Consider the following 23,944-nt stretch of genomic DNA (forward strand, 5'->3'; position numbering starts at 1 on the left):
CCCTAGTTTCTTATGTCCTCTGGAAGGCCTCCAGGTATCCAGTTCATGTTCCCCAGGACCTATGTGACATTCTCTGGGGAGTGCAGCTGAGCCCGGGCAGCTGCACAGACCTTTGGGGCAGAGATTCCTGCAGGACCTGTAGAGGATGGTGGCCTTGCTCTGGGAAGGCTGGGCACTGTGCAATGAGAGTAATCATTACTACAGCAGGAAGCATTTGCAGAGTAGTCATCATGTGCAAGTACTTTATAAATATTAACTCTTTGGCTCGCTGAGCAATAAGGTGTTCTCATTTCCCCTGCATAGGTGAGGAAGCAGGGATGGATAGGTTGGGAAGCTTGCTCAAGTATCCACAGTTAGCAAGTGGTCAAGTGGGATTTGAACCTGTGCTTGGTGGACTTTGCTCTCCCTGCCTGCCCTCCCATCTCTCCAGAGGCAGGTGAGAGGTAGGGCTCTGGAATCAAAGTGCTTGGGAGGCTGATCAGGCCTCTCAATCTGTAGGCCCTGTGACCCCAAGTGGCAGTTTCTTTGTCAGTAGGATAGGTGCTGGTAATGCCTCCTTTTTGGGGCAGGCAGCTGCTGGGAGGAGTAAGTGCCCCTGTGTGTGAAATGGCAGACATGTGCAGAGTGCTTGCCTTCCTCCTGCTATGACTTCCAGTACGGACACAATGGTTCCAGTTCCTCCTGTTAGTTCCATCTTTCTGTAAAGTCACAGCCCTCAGCTAGCCTCACACCCTAGTTTCACAGCTGCTACCTCCAAGGGAGTACCCTCATCCTCAACTCCCAGAACCAGCACTGAGCCCTCAAGCCAGGGCAGGTGACTGCTGAATAGTGGAGAGCTGCTTTGCATGTTCCTGCTCAGGCAGAAAAGAGTCATTACAGGGAGCACCGTAGTGGGAACATGGTTCTTAAGGTTGCCAGCCACTGGGTACGTTTCCCAGAGAGGGTCTTGACTGGATCCTGGGGTCTGCCCCATTCAGGGCACACACCCAGCTGGTCCCCAGCCCAGGCAAGTGATATAGCCTGGCACTTCCACGATAAATTTTTCACTGTAGTCTGTTTCAGCAGAAACCCAGATATCTGAAGCCAGGAACTTTCCTCTTTTGCAAAGAAAGCAAGCCTTTGGGGAAAAGAGTTACCAGGCTGTGCCTTCCAGATGTCCCAGGAGGAGAACAGAGGGCTGGGTTGGACTGGGGTTGGACCAAGGAGCTCTAGAGTGTAGGCTGGGGACAAGGCTTCCCTCTGCTACAGGGCAAAGTGCCATGAGCACCGACCTGGTCATCTCTCTCTGCCACATATGTGTAGCTCAACCTTGGCTGTGCCCTTTGTTTTCAGATTCTTGTTTTAATTTTTATCCTTTGGACATTAGTAAGGAAGCATTGGCATGATTTGGGGACTGGGAGGGACAGGGATACTACATAGGCATGTCCATTTCAGAGTCAGGAAGCAGAATCCAGGGTTTGGTTGGCTCATTAGCCCTTCCTGCATTTTGTTGTGAGCAGTGAAACTACAGGTGGTTTGGAGCTTGTTGTAGCCTGAAGGCCCTTCTATGAGAATGGTTTTGGGCTGTGTGTTTGGGAGAAAGATGGTTTTCCTTCTCCCTCCCTCCCTCCCTCCTTCCCTCCCTTGCTCCTTTCCTCTCTCCCTCCCTTTTACTTTTTTTTTTTTTTCAGTACTGGGAATCAAACTCAGGACCTTGTTACATCCCCTCATCTGAGAAAGATGAGTTTTTGAGATGTTTCTCACAGCCTCAGAACACTCCACTGTGGAGGGCTTCCATAAACCTCTGGTCCCCCAGGGGTAGGAAAGAATTCTGAGCTGATGACAGCTTCCTGGCTTCCAGGTGGACAGGTTGAAGGGTGTAGGCCTGGTGTGCATTGCAGGTCAGGCAGGCTGGTTGTCATAGAAACTACCCCCAGCTGCTTTTTCCTCTTGGATTAGCCTCACAATGGAGGATCATTGGGATGATTCAGTTGTTTTTCTGCTCCAACGGCCATGTGGATCCAGCAGCCTGGTGCCGCTGTGGCTCTGCCTCAGACTTGGTTATCAGTGTACAGACCTGGGCAAAGGTTCTTTGGGTCTTGCCCACATAGGGCTGGGTGGTGGCCCCTGTCACAGGGACCCTAGAGGCCTTCTGGCCTTTTCTTTTGGGGAGCAGCCTTCTCTCTGTGGTTCCTGGTACCACCTGTTGAGTGTGGTTGTAAGGTGGGAGGAGGTAGCCCACCTCCTTTGTTGTACATAGGGACCCCAGAATTACCCTAGAAGTTTTACTAGGCATGTGGATCTTTCTGAGGTTCTCCCTGAATGAGCTTTGTGGAAGGAAGTATGAGTCTCAACTGATAACCCTTCCCCATCTGGTGAGCCAATATTCCTGGACCCCCAGTGTAAGCGGGGTCTACGAGGACTGTTTCCTCCACAGTGGCTTGCGTTTGCTGAGCCCTGGTTCACATGGGCTCCCAGCTGGCGGGGGTGGGGGGGAGGCCAGTAGCACACTGGGAACTGCTTACAGTCCCCAGGGTGATGAATGAGGGGAAATACAGCTCTCATTGCAGCACATGCTGCCACACTTTCTCTATGTGGTGACATTAAAGACCGGGATTGTTAACATGGCCTGTGAGCCTGCAGTGACCTGGTCTCTGCGTCTCCCCCGCCTCATTGTGTGCCACCTCCACTTTTTTGCTGTGATGGCTCTCCCCCAGCGGCTGCTTAAGCCCGCCTCTTGCCCACCCCAGTGCCCTTGCACAAGCAGTTCCTTCATCCCAGGTGTCCCTTCCTAAGGAGTGTTGTCCCTAGTGTCAGACACAGCTCTGGTCCTCAGCCTTCCTTACTTGCACCTTTCCTTCCTTCGATTTGGAAGTTCATAATTCCTTTTCAGTTGCTATTATCTGTCCCATACTAGGACAGGGAATACATATGCTCCCAGCATTCAGTTTTCCCCCTGCTGCCCTTGGTGTCTGTATGTTTTCAGTAGAAGTGGGGGCTTAGTGGGGGCTGACCTTGTGCTTTGCCAGTGGCTGCTGGGAGCCTTGTGTTGGGGTTTTCTAGAAGAAGGCCAGAAAGGTTGACAAGACAGGTAGTGCTCTCTGGAGGGTATGTGGGTATGTCCCAGGAGCTGAGGGGCTGTGGAGCTTGGACTTTCTCCTGCAGAGGGACTAGGGTCAGGCCTGTGGTGTTAGGTGCAAGTTAGTTGGCAGAGAGGCCCTGCTCAGAGGGGGCATTGCCAGCTCAAGATGAGCTCTGTGAGGTCCAGGACTCTTGCTGGTCCCCAAGCCAAAGAGGAAGTTCATACCCTGGAGGCCCAGCGGAACCCTGTCCTCAGCCCTGGTGTTCTGTGGTCCTGAGTGTTTGCTCCTTCAGCTTCTCTGACAGGACAAAGCTTCCCTCTAGGTAATTGTGAGTGTTCACTGTGTAAGGTGGGTCTGGGAAGAGAGTGATTTACCTGTGCCCAAGGATGCAGGAAGAGTATACACATAGCCACCCTCACTGTTGGCACCTGGGTGCAGTAGTGCATGCAGGCCCCTCCACACAAACCTGGCACTTTGGAGCCCTTGGCCACGTGGCTGACATAGCACTGCTCTCCGAGCCTTATCTGTGGCCCCAGCTCACTGAGAGCTCTCAGATGTAATTGGAGTCAATGAGGCAGTGATTATGAAAGTGGGAGGTTTGCTTGTGAGATGACAGCAGAAATATGGACTGACTTAGCCTAAGAGTCAGGCCAGTGGGGGTCCAAGGGAGTTAGCTACCCTCCCTGGCTCCATTCCTCACTAGCCACCTCACCTGGGCCTTGGTTGCCCTGCCTCCTGCACAGAGAACATAGCAGATGGCACGTAAGACTGTGACAGTGGGAGCAGCACTGTCCAGCTCAGCTCTGAAAGTGACTGCTCTGAGCATGGGCTGTTACCTCCCAGGCCACACAGCTCAGTTGTGCCCTCAGCCCTCTGGGTACGGACATAATTTGATCGCTGTGTTGAATGAAATCCTGGGCCTCAGGTGCTCACTGAGCAGCCTTGAGCGCAGAGTCTGAGCTGTACTGGGGAGATGGAGAGGAAGGCAGAAAAACAAAAGCTTCATTGTTCTGTGCCTTGGAACCGGATTAGGAAGCTAACATCTAACACATGAGAAGTTGCATAACACCATGAGATCTAAGTGAGGTTCTGTCATTTTGCATGTGGGCTGTTGGGGTCAGAATAAGAGTGTGCTCCCAGTGGAGGGTTTGTGTTGTCACCAAAGAACTATGGCAGAGGTGGCATTTAGCTGGAGTATCACGTGGTCCACTCTGCCTGGGTCCCTTATTATTTCTTACTATTTGGTCCTCATCTCAGACTCTGGGATAGTATAATTATTTACCTCTTTTTCAGGTAAGGAAACAGAGGCTCAAAGAAGCTGTCACCTGCTCAGGGTCAGTTAGAAAGCAAGGCCAGCATTGTAGCTCACGTTCTTTTCAGAAGTGCCCCAGAGGGCTTTGGCAAGCAGTCTGACCCACCCATCCCCACTCAGCATGTAGTCAGTGGTCCAGGGTCACCTGAGGTCTTCACTGGGATTGCCTCTGACCTAGCTTGTGCCATGTAATGGTGAAATGTTGACTGGCAGATGCCAAGGGGAGCAGAGCTGGTGCATCCCCTTCCCAGAGGAACAGACCTTGTGATGGTGAGGTCAGCCTTGAGATGACTGCTGGTCTGGGTCACAAGGCTACTCCTTCCATGGTAGAGATAGCTGCACAATCTGCCCATTGTGTGCTGAGGCTGCACCGGGCAGTGGGGCCAGGCATCACTCTTTCCACTGTGGGAGGATTGCCACTTTGTGCTGTTAGCTGGCCACAGCTACTTCCCTTGTGGAAAGGAAGGCAGATAGAACAATAAAGAAGATATCAGGTGGACACAGTGTCTGTTCTCATGCAGTTGTATTCATGTGTGAGCACACAAGTATGTATGTGCATGTTTGGATGTATGTGTTGGGGAACAGGGATGATGTAAACAAAACCCAAATAAATAGGGGAGAAAGTCATGCAGCCCCAATTATGGTCAGGAGTAAGAGGAAAGAAATCAAGACTTGTGATAATGGAGGAGAACCTTGTCATTGACCTTTGTTCTGAGGCCTGAAAGGACAGAGCCATCCTAAGTGAGGGAGCAGTACCTGCTCAGGCACCTTAGAGGACAGAACACAGAGGCCCAAGAACCCTGGTTAGCCTGATGCAGCCAGAGTATAGCGATCAGGGGATAATGTCTATAGTGGGCTGGAGGGTAGACAGGGGCCAGACAGAGCCAATGCAGGCCTCTGACCTGGCTGCTCTTTGAGGACAAGTGATATCATGGATGGTTCTCTCTCTGAGTTGACCACAAAGTGCCATTTTCTAGTTCCTAAACTCTCAGGGTAGGGAAGGGGTCCCCTGTCTGTGACAGGGATCCACAGCAGGGGCAGGTGGCTACTTGGTGGCAGGACAGCTTCTACCTTTGAGCTTGACCTGCTACCTGAGTAGCAGATCAGTTGTCTGTGTGCTGTATGCCAGGGCACTGGTTGGCTGTGAGAACTTTCTCTGTTCTTATGCAGTCAGAGCCTGTTGGACATTGGGAAGGTGAGGAGGCTGCATGCACAGGTGAGGAGCCAGGTTCTCTGGCTTGAGTGGCTCTTGGCTGTCCCAGTGTTCAGTGACACCACTGTGGCCCATGCAAGATTGTGGAGACTCTTGTCTACCTGCAGATTTCAGTGCAGAAGAAGTGAGATACACCACAGGCAAAACACTGGGTAAAGAAGATAGGGGGCCTGTGATCTCTGGGAGGTCTTTGCTTATTCTGTGAACTGACAAGACAGTCAAATAGAAGCTGGTGGGCAGTGGGCATGGGCAGGGAGTGCCCCAGGCTTGCTCTGTGTGGCCTTTGGGAGGCGGGGGTCCTATAGGCTCCTGAGTGGGGCATGGTTGAGGAAGAAGGGCTGCTGTTTTAGGACGAGGCATGCTCAGAGTGACTTGGACCAGGCTGCCCCTTTCTTGTCTTGGGTTGGCTCAGTTGTTTGCTGTGACAGTGGGCCAGGTAACTCCTAAAACCTCTCCAAGCCCCAACAGCCTGTGGCCCATGAGTGGAAATTCCATCCTGTCCACCTGTCCTGCATGGCACTGCCTTCTTCAGTCAGCATTGGCACCACAGCTGTGTGTGGTCCGACTCCTGGTTGTCCTGGAGGACCTGATTAGGACTATGGTGCTGGGACAGAGGAAATGTGACATTAGTCAGGTGACCTGTCTGTGCCAGCGCCTTGCTTGCCTCCACTGAGAGAAGATGAAGAAGCTTATGAGTTTGGTGCTGAAATCTGGTGACAGAAAGGGAGGTGTTGTTTTCAGAAGGGGGTGGGGGGTGAGGGGCATCTGCCAGGTCAAGATAACAGTGTGGCTTCTGCTCAGCCTCCCCTCAGCACTTGCCTCAGATTTTGGTTGGAGCACCATTTTTTGTGGGCTTTTCTGCTGGGTCTGGGACAGCAGTTTCTCCCCGCAGAACCATGGTTCTCCCAATCGAGGCTCACACTGCTCACAGGGGTATGAGTTGGATGTGTGATGTGGTCATGAGTGGTGTCCACCTTGGAGATGACGATGACTGCTTCTTGGGCATGCATGCAAAACCACACAACCTTGAGGCCCTTTTGTCTTTCTGGATGCTTGTGCCCTAGTCCTGCCCTTCCTTGACCTCTTGGTGGGACAGGTCACATGCAGTTTATTTTAGAGGATTGGAGCCTGGTGCTGTGATTGCCCTGGGCCTTTCTGAGCCCTTCACTTATTCCATGGCCCTTCTGCTTACCTGTAAGGGAGGGGCTACCTTGTCCCTTCCCACAGGCTCCAGTGTCTCACCCACCTCTTGCTGGCCTGGGACTGTGGGTTTTACCAATCCGTATGGCCACCATGTTTCTGATATAATCACAGATGTAGCTGTCTGCATGGTAGCTCCATAGCTCTAAGCAGCCCTGTGATAGGTGACACCTGCATGGGGAGTACATTCTTATGGGTAGCCCTCTTGCCCGCCAACCTGTCCCTCTTGGGTGGTGGCCATTGGTTCCAGTGGCTGCAAGCCTTTTCAGGGGTTCTTCCTGTGGCACAGACCTATTGTGCTGCAGGTGCTGTGCATGGGACACCTGGAAGTAATTGTAATTAGTCCTTTTTCAACCGCTGCACATTGAACAGCTTTAACTGTCCTTAACTAGCCATTTTTCCACTGTTGGGCATGTAGGACATTTCTGAGCATGCTTTAGAAACATACTTCAGGTAATGGCACTAGTACACAGGTCTGTGTGCGCACATGTGAGGAATCCATAGGATAAGTACCTAGGCATAGAAATAACAAGTCTGTGCATTCTTAATCCTGGCTGTTGCCAGATTTCTTCCAGAGAAGTGGAACCAGTTACACCCCTGTCTCCAAATACTGGTCCATTTCCCACAACTTTCTAGCCAGTGTACTTTGGCTTGGGGCCACTCTGTGTTGAAGGTGCCAGGATCTGAGCAGTCTCCTCTTGCCTGTTGGTTTTGCTGTTGGATGCTCAAGGCCCTGGGAAGGGTGGGGTTTGCTGGCCTCATGCAGCCTTCCTGGACCTTGAACCTGGGCTACCTAGCTCCTGACCAGCTTGTGTGATTGTCCTGGCCTTTCCCTTCTGCACCCCTTGTACCATCAGGGTCTGACCAGCCCATCCTGAGCTCATGGATTTAAATAATGGGACTAGGGAGCACACAGGCCTAGCCCAGATTGCATTGTAAGCTTTTTGCCAGCTCTGCCACATCACAGAGATGGTGTGTAAAAGATCAAGGCCCATCAGTCCTTCCTGAATAGTGCAGTTCAGTATGTGACCCTCAGGCCAGCACTGCATCTCACACATTGCCAAGTCTGCATTTGTTCCAAGATCCATCCCATCACCTGCAGACTGCCAGACTGCCACTCTTACTCAGAGCCATGGCTGACATTTTCTGGCCAAGGACCTTATTGCTTTAGGATCAAGTCCAGATGCCTTAGCTCACCCATCTCCAGCTGTTTCTCCTGCCCTTGGCCTTCACTTGACCTTCTCCTTTGAGACCTGCGACTGTCCCAGCCCTACCAGGTGCCTGGCAGGTCCTCAGAGTGCTGGGCTCCCTCCCCCAGGCCTCTGCTTTGGTTGTCTCCTCTGCCTGGAATGCCCTTTCTCCTCCTGTCCCATGGCCATGACCATTTATGGCTCAGTGTCAATGACCTCAGGAGCCCGCCTCCCATGGCCAGATTAGTCCCCTCAACCCTGTGCATCCCCTTGAGTGAACTCTTACTTCCTCTATGTCACCAGTTACCCCACTCAGCACATCTCCACCTAGGAGCTCCCATGAGAGTGGATGGGACACAGCTGCTTTGTAGCTGAATGGGTAACACCAACACCCCCAAAAAACAGACATGCATGCACACACTCATACAGTCTCAGGCATGCGTTCACATACATACACATGCAGTCACACTTGCAGTCATACACACACATACACCCACACAGTACTGACACACATACACACGCTCATGCACATTAATATACACACACAGACTCACGCACTCACATTCGTACACACACATATGTACACATTCACATACACACATATACTCATACACATAAGCACTCACATTCTCATACACACATTCTTACACACACACTCTTCCTAGTGGAGTGGCTGATTTCCTGTGCTCTGAGAGTCCTCAGGCTGAGTGCTCAGATGCAAGACATCTCTCTGGAATACAAATGAGGGTTGGGTAAGGCCAAACCGTCTGCTGAGGGGAAGCTAGACTCTCTAGGAGAGCAGACAGGAAGTAGTCAGTGAGGAAGTGTCTTTAGCATATCAGGGCTAACCAGAGGGTACAAGATGCAGGGGAGGGTGGGCTAGTGCCAGTGTCTGTCCCTGACGGAGCTTGACCTTGCCTCTGCCTGTCTTCTGCACTTGCCTGTGTAGGCACAGCTTTGTTGGCTTCAGGTGATGGGGACCTACATCACAGCTGTTGTGTGTTCTGAGGGCACCAGGCCCCTGAGCCTGGACCCTTGGGCCTGACCCAGTCAGAAGCCTGAGAGATTTTTTTTGGTTTGTTTATCACGTTGCAGGCAGAGTGTCTGGGTGGGAAGAGCCAGTAAGGATTTTATGAGTTATGCCAACCCTCTCATTGTACAGACAGAAAAACTGAGATAGAAGTAACTCAAGTGACTTTCAAAAACACATAAAGTAGGTGGTAGTTGTAGGACTTTAACCCAAGTTTCTTAATTCTGCCTTTGTCTCAACTTGCATAGTGCCCCAGGGTTCTTGTGTTGGGATTGGGTCGGACCAGGTGTGGCTTGGCTGAAAAGACACTGTCTGCCAGTGATTGGAAAGCAGGAACCTTGAGTGACTGCCAGGGACTGTTACACAGGTTGCATGCTGCACGGCTCAATGGTAGATTCTGTGAATGTCACCCTGCACGGCTGGGATTGGTGGCCACAACCTTATGGTTCTTGAGAGCCCATCTCAAGGTTTAGCTGTGCAAATCTCCAGTTCCAGCCCATGCCAGACCTGGCTGCCTAACACATTCTGTTGTGCTAAGGTACTGGGACCTATGTGTATTTCTCAGGATTGTCTGTTTGTTGTCTTCTGGAAGCTTTAATAAATAGGCAGGTGTTCTGGGAGGTGCTGGGAACCCTGGGGTTGGCTTGGTCCTTGGCCTTGGTTGATGTCCAGTTCATTACCAGTCATTGATTTCTGGCTCTGCCAGGAGGGTCTGCTAGCTTGTCCTCCCCAGAAAGTGTTGCTTGCTGTGTCTTACCACCTCTCCTCACATGACCCTGGTCTCCCTGGAAAAGATTTCTCTTTCTGCAGAGCCCCATAGTGTCTTTGAACGTGTGACTGCCCTTGGTCCCACTAAAGTCCGGTCACTTCCCTGTGTGGGCACAGCCCTGCTTTGCATCCAGCACTGTGCCGCCCTGGCACCACTGGGGAGCCTGCACACACCCTTTGCCCTGTGCTGTATGTATCCTGTCTTCCTCACATGCGCCTTTCTGAGCAGTCCTGCCCTGTAGAGGCATCTGTCTTCTACTCTTGTTTGTTTGTCTTGATCCAGGGCTGGGAACAGATGCAGAGATGCTGGTCCATGGTGAACCAGGATGGACCTTGGTAGAAGCAGGTGGTAGAAGCAGATGGAGCCGCAGTCTCAGCTCTGCCATGTCACTGTGTGACCTTCCTTTCTGAGAAGACAGGCTGACTAAGGGATCCTTTGGTCTTTGCCAGTTCTAGCCACCTGAGACTCCACCTCTGGGAGAAGAGGTCTGTGCTCTTTATTCCTGGGTGCTTCATCTTGCACTGATACCATGTAGAGTTCTGGTCATGGAGATGCTAGACTGCAGCCCTTGGCCTGGGTCGGCAGGACACAAGAAAGGCTTCCAAAGAACCAGCCAAGCAGCTCTGGTAGCTAGGATTGAGCTGCTTTTCCTGCAGCCAAGCCTTTCTGCTCGTTGGTCCCATGTCCCAAGGACAGTGGAGCCAGACCCCTCTGAGCCACGTCCTGACATGGAGAGCTGAAGACACCAAGGTGCTGGTTTCTTTCTTTGTCAAAAGGGTCTGATAGCAGGACCTCCTTTGTAGGGTTGTGAGGGGAAACAGTGTGTGGGACTGTGATCTGTGGGTGGTGAGCACAATAGTAGTAACAACTCACCCAGGAGTCTTGGTAGGACCCCATCATGGTGCCAGAGATTTAGGGACCAGAAGCTTCCTGGATCTCCCCCAGCCCTTGGTATGGCAGGGCTGAGGAAAAGGCCAGCCTTCATGGTCATCTGTGGCCAGGTCTGGGCTTGGACCATGCTCTCAGAAAGAGCCAGGAGGATGGAGGTGATACTGAATAGGCTCAGGCTACCACCTTCCCATAAAAGCCCTTGTGGGTAATTGTTAACAGCCATAAGGAGGCAATTTCAGCTCTTTGAGGGGGTCTGTCCCATATTCCTCTGTGACCAAGTGCTACTGAAACACCTGTAGAGAGCCTTTGAGAGTCCAGGAAACCCTTGAGAGCCCAGGAAACCACCCAGGAGTTTCTCCTGGGCATGGCCTGCAGGTGCATCTTGATGCCAATTTGTGTCTCCTTCTAGGGCCAAGCAAAGCTGCCAGTGCCTTGCCCTATGGGCTTCTGGATTCTGGAATCCCATTGGATTTATCACAAAGGTGATGGTTATCCCCAAAAAATATCTGCCATGACCATTTGCCATTCTTGATGTGCTCCAATAGGGAGGCTGGGGTCCCTTGGGGGCAGCTCATGGCAGGGCAGGCTACACTGCAGAATGGGCGTGGTATCCAGGTTTGGCTCTTTGGGTCATCATTTCCTTTTTAAAGTTTACACATCCATAAATGAGCAAGTTGGTGGATTTTGCCTCTCAGATACACCAGATCGAGCAGTAAAACAGAGCCATGCCCTGAGACTCTCATTGCTCCTGGCTGCTTCTCTTCCCCGGTCCCCCAAATCAGGATTTAGTAGCACCTCCGTTTGATACCTGTCATAAGTGCCATATCTCCTTCCTTCCACATGTGATCCTCATACAGAGGTGGCAGCCAGGGTCTGTGTTGATTTCCTTTGCTGCAAACTGCACACATTGCAGCTCAAAAAATGGTACCATTCATTACCTCACAGTCCCTGTGGTCAGACGCCATGGTTTAAGTCAGCTGTTCTCTGCTTCAAGGTCAGACCAGGCTGCAGTACATGTGCTAGCCAGGGTGCACCTCATCTGAGGCCTGACCAGGGAAAGCTCTTCTTCCATCAGGTTGCTCGCAGAGTCTACTTCTTCCTGCAGCTGCAGGACAGAGAGTTTGTCCCTTGCTGGAGGCTCCCTGGGTGTTCAGGGCCACCCAGTCCCTTGCTGCACAGGTCTCTGTGGTGCTGCCTCTTACTGTGGCTTGTGTCTTCACAGCCAGCCATGGAGAGAGCAGGAGGATGAAGTCTTGATAACATAATGTGGGCACAGAGTGGTACTCTCTGTGGGTTAGAAGCATGTCACAGTCCCACTCTCCCTCAGGAAGAGATCATACAAGGATATGAACACCAGGAGTGTGTGTGTGTGTGTGTGTGTGTGTGTGTAGCCCTTCCTTGGCCCTGGGCCCCTCCTTACTCTCTGTGCAAAGCTCCTGTCCTCCCACATGACAGCCTTCTATCTGGGGTGGGAGACAGGAACTGGCTTGTAAGCAAGTATTCCCTGTTCCATTACTGGCTTCCAGCCTGGCCCCTCATGTGCTGGCTAGCAGGATTCTAAGACTCACCTTCAGACATGTCTTTTCCTCCCGAGTATCTCGTCTGGCCTTCAGATTGCCGCGTGGCATGCCTATAGAGGGCCTGAGATCTAGCACTTGGCTCACCAGCCCTGCCCATGGCTTTGCCACTGCTTGCTGTTCCTTGGAGAATAAGAGCTCCCCAGGGTGAGTAGGCGGGCTTGCTGTGTGAGCCCCTGTGTGGGTCCATTCGTAAATACCTCTGAGACATGACTGCTCAGATGCCATCGACCCAACAACAGTTACCTGGGGACCTCTGCAGGAGAGACCCATCCTTGTGGGCTGCAGGAAGTCTCAGTAGCTCTTTCTCCTTCTCTGCCTCCTTCCACTGACCCCAGGCCTTGGTGCTTGGTCCTCTGTCTGTTACTCCAGACCTGCCTAGACAAGTTGTGGATAGAGTTCTGCAGCACCTAAGATCCAAGTGGTCCTTGGCCTTTCTAGGGATTAGAAGCCTTTCGGCCATATAAACTGTAACACAGTAGGTGACAAGGAGCACTGCAGAGGCCTGGAGCAGGACATTGTAATGGTTGGTTTTGAATCCTGGCAAATCCTTGGCAAGGTTTGACCTTGGGCAAGTCCCTTTGCCTTTTAGACACTTGTTTTCTTTATCTATAAAATGGAATAAAAATATAGGTGTTTGATCTGTAGACCATAAGGTTGCTCTGAGAGCCAATGCAGTGTTTTGGGTGACTGCCCCTGTTGTAAGTAGAGAAAAGTGCTGTGCTTGTTCCCAGGATGGTTGAGTATAATTCTGTAAAGCACCCATGCCTGAGGAACTAAGTTTTGTGGTCTTTTGTATCCTCATCTGCATATAGACACAAGGGAGATGAAAGAGTTTATTTGTCTACACAAACGCTACTCACATGTCCATGGCACTGGAATTCATAGTAGCTGAAAAGTAGAAACCAACCAAATATCCACCAAGTGATGAATGGGTAAACCAAATGTCCATTCACACAATGAAATATCATTTGGTCATACAGAAAACGAGGCACCGATACCTGCTGTAACATGAATGAATCTTGAAAACATGAAAGTGAAAGAAGCCAGCCATAGAAGACCCCCTATTTTATGACTCTGTTTATATGGATGTCCAGAATAGGCCAATCTATACAGATAGAAAGTAGGTCTGTGGTTCCTGTGGGCTGAGAGAAATGGGGGGATTGGAGTAAATAGCAAAAGGGTGCAGGTTTGTTTTTGAGATGGTGGTAACAGTCTGAAATTGTGCTGATTGTCACACAGCTTACAGTCGGTAAGGTTGAGTTGTAAATGTGAGATTGGTAAACAGCGTGGCATGTGAGTTATACGGCAGTAAAGTTCTTTTGGGGGCGGGGTCAAACTCAGGGCTTCGCGCTTGCTAGGCAGCCAGTTGAGCCATGCCGCTAGCTGTGAGGTGGGAACTATTGTAGTATCCATTTCATAGGTGAGGACCAAAGCTTCGTGAGGCCCATTTTCATGAAAGAGCAAGGTGGAATTTTACCCTGGGCCTGCAACCTCCAGCTCCTGTGTGTCTGTGCTTATAAGCTCTTCTCTGCACTGCCTTCACTTTGTAGAGAAGGGCAGGGAGGCCCCTTTCCTCCATCACAGCTTCCCAACCAACTAGGGGAGAGATTTCCAGGCAGTTCATCAGAGCCTCGTGGTCCCACAGTGGTGTCACACTGAGCCAGCCCACTGGGATTTCAGGCTCACAAGGCCTGGTGGGCAGGCTTCTAGCTCCTGGGCTCTGAGTGTAATGAGGAGCTGTCCACTGTTATGGGGTGTAAGTTATTAGGACAGAACAGGGCCACACTGAGAGACCATGTCTCTGCCACCCTCACAGTGCTATTTGGGGCCCAATAAGTGTGTGAACGCACATCCAGACCTGGGGGGACTTTCAGTTGTGCCCAGTGTCTCCCCCTGGCTCTAGCAGGCCAGTGCTTGGACACCTCTGCTAGGTGACTCTGTGCCCAGTGCTTGCTCAGGAGCATTAGGCCTTCAACTCACAGAAGCTTCTAATTCTGAGGATTCTAGTTATCCATTTTGTCCCTTCCCTTACTTGTGCTTTTAATATCACATCTCAGAAATGATTGTTCAATCCAAGGTCACAAAGATTTTTGCCAAAGTTTTCCTCCGAGAGTTTTATGGTTTCAGCTCATATTCCATAGGATTTATATATTAAAAGAAAGGGTGCTCGGAAGCTGTTTCCTCCAGCCCTGAGCGTGTAACAAGCCTCATGTGTATGGAAGCTGCTTCTATTTTTGCTTATTGATTATTGGTTATGATTTTTATTGTTGTCATTGCCTTTACTCTAATTAGTCTCTCATTGTTTCCTATCTGAGTAGCTGCGTCCTGTTCCCTCTAGAAAGATAGTGCTTATTTGAATCCAATTCTGTGGGTGTCCAGGAGATCACCATGTGAAAGGGATCTCACAGAAACCAAGAAAGGACAACAAACACAGGACTTAGGGCCAAATCGGATGCAAGGTCAGGTGCAGGGTGGTAGAAGGGGGTGTAGGGTAGAAGAAAGGGAAAAACTACTTACCTCTCCCCCATTTCTCACAAGTTTTGTATTAGGGACCTGAGGTTTCCTCAGAGGGTTGCTGTCTGGTACCTGGGTTGCTATGGGGTGGGAGTATTGCTCTAGGCATTAGCGGAGGGCAGCACAGGCCAAAGCAGCAGTTGGGCTCCCAGCCTTAAGGCAGGGCTGGGGGAGCCTTGGTCTGCAAGGTGGGGTCAGGCTTGCAGAATCATAAAAATCCTTTCTTATTTCTACAAGCTGTTTTAACATCACGATCTTCTGGATGCCCATAGCTGCTCCCTATGGTAGCTTTATCAGGATGAGCATCATACTGCAGAGTCACAGTAACTCAGCTCCAGCCTCTTGTTCCCAGACATGGAAGCATGGAAGGGGCAGGATTTGAGCTGTGATGACATTTTCTGCTGGATAAGAGCAAATCCTGTGTCTCACTCCTTTTGTAGGACTGCAGAAGAAATAGTATCTCTGATGTTCCTCTGGTCCTCTCATTTAGCTCAGTTTTGCAGCTGGTAAACCTTGTCTCTCCCCTATCCCCCAGAGGGCTGGTGATACTGCTGTCATCATCCATGGGCCTGGGGAAACTTTGTTCTGAGTGGGCACCTAGCTGGTCTCTGTTCCCTTGTCCTCTCTAACAGTTGGACTTCACCACCTGCTCTTGGCCTTCTTGGTCTGAGATTGTACATTCCTGTGTAGAGACAGGCTCCCCTGTTCACCTCCAGGATCCCTTTCTGGGTTTTCCTCTGCAAGCCAGCCTCCCAGGGAACACATGTTTACCATTTGCCATGCAGATGGTTTGGCCTTTTTTCTAACAGTTTGTTTGGTAATTCTAACAGACTTGTGAAAAATGCATGAGACCTTCCATATACAATAGGTAGCTGAAAAGCTTGGAAGGAAATCCATGTGTGGATAACAGAGCTATTGGAAAAACTCTTTGACCCCTCTGCCCTGGTCTCAAGAGAGCTTGTGTTTAAGAGTGATCCTTATGACATTTCCATGTATATATGTATTATATCCTGAATTGGTTCATTCCCTCTATTTTTCTCCTTTCTACGTTACTCCCCTTCTTATGGTGATTTCTTTTTTTTTTTCCTTTTGCTTTTATTATTCATATGTGCATACAAGGCTTGGTTCATTTCTTCCCCCTGCCCCCACCCGCTCCCTTATAGGAGAGTAAAAAACATTCCATTGATTGGTACCAGTGTGTGTGGGAGGATAGAAAGAAAGGGGTAAGAGAGTGAATGTGGTAGAAATATTATGTATGAAAATGGAAAAATGAGATATGAATGCTGAGATGGGGATAAAGGAGAGTGATGGAAGGGGTGAATTCAACTATGATATAAGATCTTTTACTATGTAAAGTTCTTACTATGATGTAAGAACTTTTGTAAATGTTATGATATATCCCCAGTACAATAATAATATGAAAAAAAAACTAAGTTTAATTAAATAAAATGGGATATAAAGAAAAAAAAAAGAGTGATCCTTCCTTTTGTGCTGATGCTTGGGGTGGGGGCCTGCTTGGCAGATATTTTTGCCTTTGGTTTCACATGGCTTCTTTCCCTTATGAGTTTGGCTTAAACTCATATCTTGGTGATTTGGAATTCTCTTTAAATGTTACTGCCCTAGTGTATTAACCTGAGGCCAGCATTAGCCTTGTTTCTCAGCAGCTGGCAGCTACTCCTTGGACCTACGAGGGAGCTCTTTTTGTAAAGCAGGAAGGTATGTGCCCCATGTTTTGAATGGCCTCAGTTGCTGGGGAAGAACAGGGCCATCCCAGCATCACTGGCATCTCTAACATTGCCTTCTTGGTGAAGGAGGGCAGCAAGTGCATGTGACCCTACTTCACCTGTAGTTCCTTCAATAAGTGGCTGTCCCCCGGTCCAATGCAGCCCTGTATATCTTGAAGGCCACCTCCACAGACACTGCCCCTTAGGTTTCTGCAGCTTTACGAGGATCTTTGTGGTTATTGCAGTAACTCCTCAGAGATCCTGAAAAGCCCTGTGGCCTGCCCAGAGGTGACACCAAAAGGTGTCAACTTCCTGATACACCAGGCTGCTTCTGATCTTTTGTGATTCAGTGAACGGGGCTTTCAGAGCCTGGCCCATAATGTGAACCTGTGGCCAGCCTCAGCTGGGGGAGCAAAGCATAGAGGCTTTTGCTTGTCATGTGTTTCTGCACCCTGTATAATGCCCCAGCACTGTCCTTGATGTAACATTTGTGGATGGCCACTTAGCACTAGGACAGTAATTTGATTCTGTAGTATGTTTGAGCCATGGTGGAGGGGATGGCTTGTGAATGACCAGGTCCCATGGAAGCAGAGACTTGGTTTAGAGGACACACTCTGATAAAGGAATGATGCTAAGAGGGATCATTCCCTTCAGGGACCCCCACAGGAGAGGCAGTATGGGTGAGGCTGAGACTGTGGGGAAAGAGGTAGCTGTGGATAAGGCCTTCCTTAGGAATCCTCTGGCCTCATACCCCTGCCCTGCCCTGTGTCAGGGGCAGATGTGGATGCTCCCACATCAGCTGCTTGGCCCATTCTGCGTTAGCAGCTTGTCAGGACCAAGTTGACCTGCTGATGGTCGTGTCTCTAAGGAGGAGGAAAAAGTGGTGTAGGGTTGTGTTCTGCAGTCAGGTCTGTAGCACAGATGTGCAATGAGGGGTATTTGCAGGTAGGGCCTTGGAATCCACTAGAATGGAGGCCTCCCAGATGGTATACTGCCACCACCTAGGGCTGGTGGGAGCTTTCAGACATCCAGGGGAAAGGTCACAAGGGAGCCACAACGAGATCTTCTGGTGTGCAATTCACTAGAGACAGATTTCAGACAAGACGTGGTTAGGAATCTCTGACTTTTGCCTCGAGTACTCTTAAAATGATTACTAGGAACCCAAGTAGGTTCACTTAAAAAGAAAAGTCCACATGGATCTTTCTTTCTTTGATAAAGTTTACTAGAAAGAGAAGCATTGTGGGTGTTTCCCTTCTCTGACCTTTGTTGACCTCACACTGTTATATGGGCTGGAGGTGGGGGCAACCAGTATGTGTGTGGAAGCAAACTGGTGTCTTAGTTTCCCAGGGCTGTTGTCACCAAGTACCAGAAACTGGGTGGCTTGAAAACACCAGAAGTCTCTTCTCCCACAGTTCTACAGGCATAACGCCTGAAATCAAGGTGTAAGCAGGGCAGGTTCCTTGTGGGCTCTGAGGAAGGCTCTATGCCATGCCTCTCTCATCTGGCTCCAATGGCAGCAGGCAATCCTTGGTGCTCCTTGCCTTGTAGATTTCCCTGTCTTCACATGGCTTTCTCCCTGTGTGTGTCCCATCTCTTCCATTTTATAAGGAGACCAGTCAGTGGACTCACCCATGTCCAGTAGGTCCTCATCATAACTCGATTGTATCTGGGGACCCTATTTCCAAGTAGGACCACATTCACAGTTACCAGATTAGGACTGGAATATGTTTTGGGGGGAGCCAGCCTTTTCCCTGAGATCCTCTCTCATCTTTCCAGTATCCCGTAATTTTGTCCTTAGACTCATGGCATTTAAGGAGCCAGAGGGACAGTCTCACTATCTGTCTACAAGTTTCTCTAGGCCACCAAGGTGGCTCAGGCTTTTGCAGTCACTGTGGCATGGCAGGGCCATGATCCCCGGGGCTTTTCTGTCTCCTGGCCTGTGCATCCCTAGAAACCCTCTGCCCTGCGTTTTATTGGATTCTCCTATAGGTAGTGGTGTTTTGTTGTTGTTGTTGTTGTTGTTCTCACTAAGTTTTTGTTACTTCTCCAATAAGATGCCACATTCCTTAAAGATTGAGTTTGTTGTTTTCTTGAGTTTCACGGTGTTCATGAAGTATGAGAGGAAAATCTGAGTGTTGAGTGGCCTGTGGCACATTTCCCTCTATTATACCTTCCTACAGAGTTTCTCGTGACCCCAGCCTCCTTCGACTTCCACTCTGGTCCTAGCTCAGAGTCCTTATCGATGCAGGTGCTAGGCTGGTTCTATCATGGAGTGGAAGCAACACACGCCACAGGCTGGTTTCAGGTGCGGCTTTATCCAGGAGTCAAAGGACCTGACCACATCCTGGCTGCTGTTCTGCTCTGGGTTCTGTTTTCTGAGTTTAGGTCTTAGTTAAGCCTCTCCTGAAATCCCCATGGTGACTTCACAGTTTCTCAGTCTCCATGCTTCCTCCTCCTCTGTGAGGCCAAGAACATCCTAGATCCACATTCCCAGCAGGAGTTCTGAGCCTGTCTCTGGTTGGATGGACTCAGGATCACATGTCCTTTCCTGATCCAGTATTGCTATTTTTTTTTTTAAACAAAAGTCACAAGATTAGGGAGGGGCAAGAGAGGGACAAATATATAGAGGAGTCAGGGGATAAAATCACCTTCCTCATTTTGGCACCAGTTTTCTTCTCTAACCAGGAGTGGGCTTTTCTTTCAGGAGTACATTGATGCCCACCCTGAGACCATCGTCCTGGACCCCATCCCTGCCATCAGGACCCTGCTTGACCGCTCCAAGTCTTATGAACTCATCCGGAAGATCGAGGCCTACATGAAAGGTATAGACACTTTGATGTGACACCTTGGCAAGCAGCCCGCCTCTGTGGTCACTGTACAAGGTGGGGGCAAGGGTCTTATCTTGTCACTTTGGCACAAGAAGAGGTTGAGTTCCTTGGGGGCAGCCATTCTAGGGAGGCCCTTCCCTTCTCTTCTGTGACAAATAAGAGCCCTGGGGCACTCTTTAGAAGACTGCCTCTGACCATGGCAAGAGCATTTTGTTTGGTTGTGCTGAACCCCTGGGGGACGATGAAGTTTCCTGATAACACAGTGGTTAGGGAGCAGGAGTATGTGTAGAATTGCTCATGGCGGCAGGCAGACGAGGGAGTTATGTAACCAGGCAAAGGAGACCAACAGAAATTTGGGGCCTTTGATCAAACACATGGAACTATGTAATGTGGCTGGTGGCCTCACAGGGTACACTTTGTTCTCATGGGTGGGGCCTCCCTCCTAACTGTGGAGCTTCTGCTGGCTGCTGGCTCTCATCCCTGGAACTTCTCTCCCCACACCCATCCCACCAGGGAGCCTCAGAGAAGTCCAGAGGCCTTTCAGGGTATGTTTACATGAGAGGGAGGTTTGGGAAGATTCATGCTAACAGTGACCTCCTAGACCTCTTCACCTGCTCCAGTGCTCCCTACTTGGAGCTCTTGTTTAATTCTGAGCAAAGGTGCTTTGTCTGGGCCTGGTGGCTATGTGAGGACACATCTTAGGGTCTGGAGAAGCCCCCTGACTCCTGCCGTACTGATGATGGTGTTACCTGGACTTCCTTGAACCCAACCTGAATGGTCATTTCCCATTCTGGTGGGACCAGTGGGCACAGTTTGACTGACAGTGTCAGAGGCAGCCCTGGGAATGGGAGTGGCGCTCATTGGGTAAGCTTATGCCTAGCTTTAGGTTAGGTCTCCTTAGGTTCTCTCTTTCGGTACTTGGTGGGCATGATGATCCTGTCCATTTTACATGCAACTCAAGGAGGCTGTATTAGTCAGCTTTTTGCTACTGTAACAAAATACTTGAGACAAGCTACCTTTATAAAGTGAAGAAGTTTTTTTTAGCTCACTGTTTTGGAGGCTGAAAGTCCAAACAGTACAGCATAGACTCTAACAAGGCTGTCCCTTGGTTGTGTCACTTCTTGGCAAGTGATAATGGTGGAAGCCCATGGTAGAACAAGCAGATGATTACATCTTCAGCCAAGAGCAGAGAGAACTTAGTGGGGTTGGACTTGTTCTTTTTGTAACAGCCCTCTTGTGAGAACTACCAAGGGCCTCATGAGAATTCTTTCACATCCTAGTGACCTCAGGACTTCCTCATAGGCCCCACCTCTTAAAGATTTCACTTCTTTTTAGTACAACAACCCTCCAATCACATGAACTTATCAGGGAGCACAAGCTACATCCAAGCTGTAGCAGAGGTCCTGAGTTTAGCAGACACACTGGCATCACACCACCTGGGCCTACATCCAGCCAGGCTCTCCAACTCAGGTCCCTGCTCCTAGCCCCTATGCTTGCCTTTCTCATTCATAGCCAGAGGATGCTGGACCTAGCAAGCACCCAGGGTCCCCATGCTTGGAGAGTTGGTGAGTTCTTGGGTCTCTCTTAGGTACAGTCTTGGGAAAGAGCTGGGTGCAAGGCCTGGCTGTCCTGGAATGGGTCTGGAGGCTTCATTCCACACCAGGCTGGTGTGGAGCCTGAGTATAAATCCCTGGAACATTCCCCACCCCACTCCCAGGCAGGTCTGCTCAAGAAGCCTTGCTCCCTTAGGTCTGGAGTGAATTGAATTCATTTCCTGGATGGGTCCAGAATCCCCGGTGAGAGGATGGGTTCTGGAAAGGATATCTGGAAATTTCCAGAAGGTTTTTGTTGGACGTTGTGTACACAAAGTGACAGGAGGAAAGTATTGAATTGGAGGAAGATAATGGCAGGTTAACATCCACATCTGATGTCTGTCAGAAATGATGCATTCTAGGGGATCGTGAAAGGTGTCACTGGGGCTTCTCTAGAACTAAAAGCACAGGCTTTTGGAGGGAGACTAAGGTTGGGTCTGATTCTGGGCTTCAGGTGGCCTCATGATCTTCAGTGAGTTGCTCCATCTGGCTTGCCTATATTCTGGAAGGTGTGGGTAATGAGTGACTCCTCCTCTGGCCCAGGTTAGGATAACTGGGGTAATGTCTATGGAGACTCAGCATGCCAGATGGCCCAGTGGGAACCGTGGAACCGTGGTTTCTCACTGTTCCTGTTACTGTGACTGGGCCTAGGAATTATGAATCAGGTTTTAGAGCCTCTGTCAGATGTCTTGAGTTAGAAATTAGAGCCCAGGTGTGAGTGTACACAGTGTGCACAAGCAGGTGCCTGGAGATGAGGTGGACCTCGGCATGCATAGGAGATTGCATGCCAAGTTGGCAGGCTCAGGTGGTTGGCAACAGGGAGTTCCTGCACATCTGCCTGGCTCTGGAATTTGGCCTCTCCTGGGGTCAAAATTGGAGTGTTGAGCAGGAGCCATCCTAGTTCAACCTGATGTTACCTCCTACTTGCTGTATTGTGGTGGAAATTGAGAGGAGAGGGCAGCTCTGGGATGTGCTCAAGAAGGAAACCACCTCAGCTGGGAGTGACTGGATGAAGGGTATAAAAGCCCTTGGTGAATCCTGCCTCCCCTTGGGCACAGAGATTGCTCCCTGGGCCTTCCCCAAGTCCCATGAGGGATTGACTTCTTTGGCCTGGGGAGTCTAGGCCACTCCCTAAGTGGCCCCATAGGGACAGTGGTTTGTCCCCTGACTCCTTAGGACCTTTAAGGCACCTGAGAGCCTCTAGTTCATGGCTCCTTCCATATGAGATTTCCTTCTTTAAACACCAGTTCATCCTGTGGCCCCTCAACTTGTCCTAGTCTGAGACAGAAGGGGGACACCCAGGTGTATATTCTACATTGTTCTGTGAATTACAGTCTACTCAGCTTACATGGAGCAAGGGCTCCAGTGCACAGGAGGGCTGGGGCCAGCAGTGGGCCTCTCTGAGCCTAAGCCTCCTCTCGGCTTGGTTGTTAGGGCTGCCTGCTGACGGCAGGGAGAGGGCAAGTTATGTGTGTCTTGGAGAGGCCTAGGCCCTTCAGAGTCAGCGAGAACTCCTTGACTGATCCCCAAGGCAGTCTTGTTCTAGGCCAGCAGGAAGTATTAGGTGGGGGTCTGTGAATGGTGCACCCTGGATTTTCCTTATTGTGCATGCAGAGCCCAGTTTGTATTCTTCCAGAAGGGTAGCCAGAGGCTGGAACTTCCTGAACTCTTTCCTGCCCTCTAGAGGGTCTGTTCTGCAGGAGCACTGCTGGCTGAATCTCCTCCACCTCCCTCCCCTCACCCTGCAGGTGCAGAGAGCCCTCCTGGGAGGCACATCCTGGTGTTCCTGGGCCCTGCTTCTTGCAGAGAGCCCTCCTGGGAGGCTTTTCCTGGCACTCCTGTACCCACTCCCTGCTGTTATGGAGGCACATGGCCCTTTCACACAAGTGTAAGTGGCCATAATTACCTTTGAAGTTCCCTCAGAGAATTATAGCAATGCAAGTGACACAGCTTTTGTGTGGGAAAAGGGGCTTGGTGAGCCTTTCCTGAGCTGCTAGCACCCCAGGCTGTGGCAGCCCTCCCCGTTTTCAGAGAGCCCTGGCTGCAGAAAGCAGAGCTGGGGGAGACTGTTGTGGGCTTCTTAGCTCCTGCTTGACCCGGGAGACAGAGGGTGGGGGAATGACCAAGGCTTTTGACTTTGCCGTGGTACAGAGGAGGGTCTCTCGGACACAATAGGCATCCATGCTGAGATGTCCATCTCTCTCCATGCAGAGCATCCACTGTGGAGGACTGTCCTCCTTCAGCATCAGGGGGACTGTGAGGTCTGCAGCCTGGAGGCTCAGCTTCACCTGCACAAGCACCTGGTAGCCTATGTGTGGCCAGTCCCATCTCATTCCCATCCTCCCAGAGCTCATCTATACTTCAGAACCGGGAGGGGAAGCAGGGCCTCTGCCCTGCCTCATGTTTGCCAGCTTCAGCCCCATCCCCTCAGCATGCAAGTTGCTGGAACAGCAGAGACCTAAAAGAACGGTGGCTTCACTGAGACAGCACTGCCCTTCTCTTCTATGGAAAGACCCAGAGGAAGGCCTCCAGCAGCAGGGACCCAGGCTGGCTCTCCTGGTCCATGACGGTGGCTGAACCTCCAGGGACCCAGGCTGGCTCTCCTGGTCCATGACGGTGGCTGAACCTCCAGCCATCATAGCCAAGATGTAGGTGTTAGGATAGAGAGCAAGGGGGAGGGGACAAGGCCTAGTTACCGTTTAATCTACAACATGATGCGCTCCTTCCTCATTGGCCAGCGTTAGTCACATGCTGAGCTAGAGGGGAGTTGGGAAATGCAGTCCTCATTCAGGGCAGCTGTGTGCCCCACTGAAGTCTGGCCCGTCACCTTCCAAGACATGGGTTCCTATTTTGGGTGAATTGTATTTTCAGTGGTCATTGCTCCTCTGGCTGGCCAGGGCTGTGGCCTCAGCCTGTGACCTCAGCAGCAGCCTGAGGTGGGGTGCCAGCTTCAGAGTGACCCACCTAAAGCACTGATAACTGCTGGGAGGCAGCCACTTGGGGACAGGCTGTACCCATATCCAGGTCTACCCCATACCC

At 50.6% G+C, this 23,944-nt stretch overlaps 1 protein-coding gene across 6 annotated transcripts in view; it reads left to right on the plus strand.

The window, feature by feature from the left end:
* Itpk1 (inositol-tetrakisphosphate 1-kinase) overlaps positions 1-23,944 on the plus strand; it is a 155,437-nt gene that overhangs the window by 90,868 nt on the left and 40,625 nt on the right. For all 6 annotated transcript variants that reach the window (XM_074067281.1, XM_074067282.1, XM_074067283.1 and 3 more), the window contains one exon: positions 19,190-19,307. In XM_074067281.1, coding sequence (XP_073923382.1) covers positions 19,190-19,307 — 118 coding nt within the window. The remainder of the gene's footprint in view (positions 1-19,189; positions 19,308-23,944) is intronic.

Source organism: Castor canadensis, chromosome 3, assembly GCF_047511655.1.
Source record: "Castor canadensis chromosome 3, mCasCan1.hap1v2, whole genome shotgun sequence".
Lineage (NCBI taxonomy): Eukaryota > Metazoa > Chordata > Mammalia > Rodentia > Castoridae > Castor > Castor canadensis.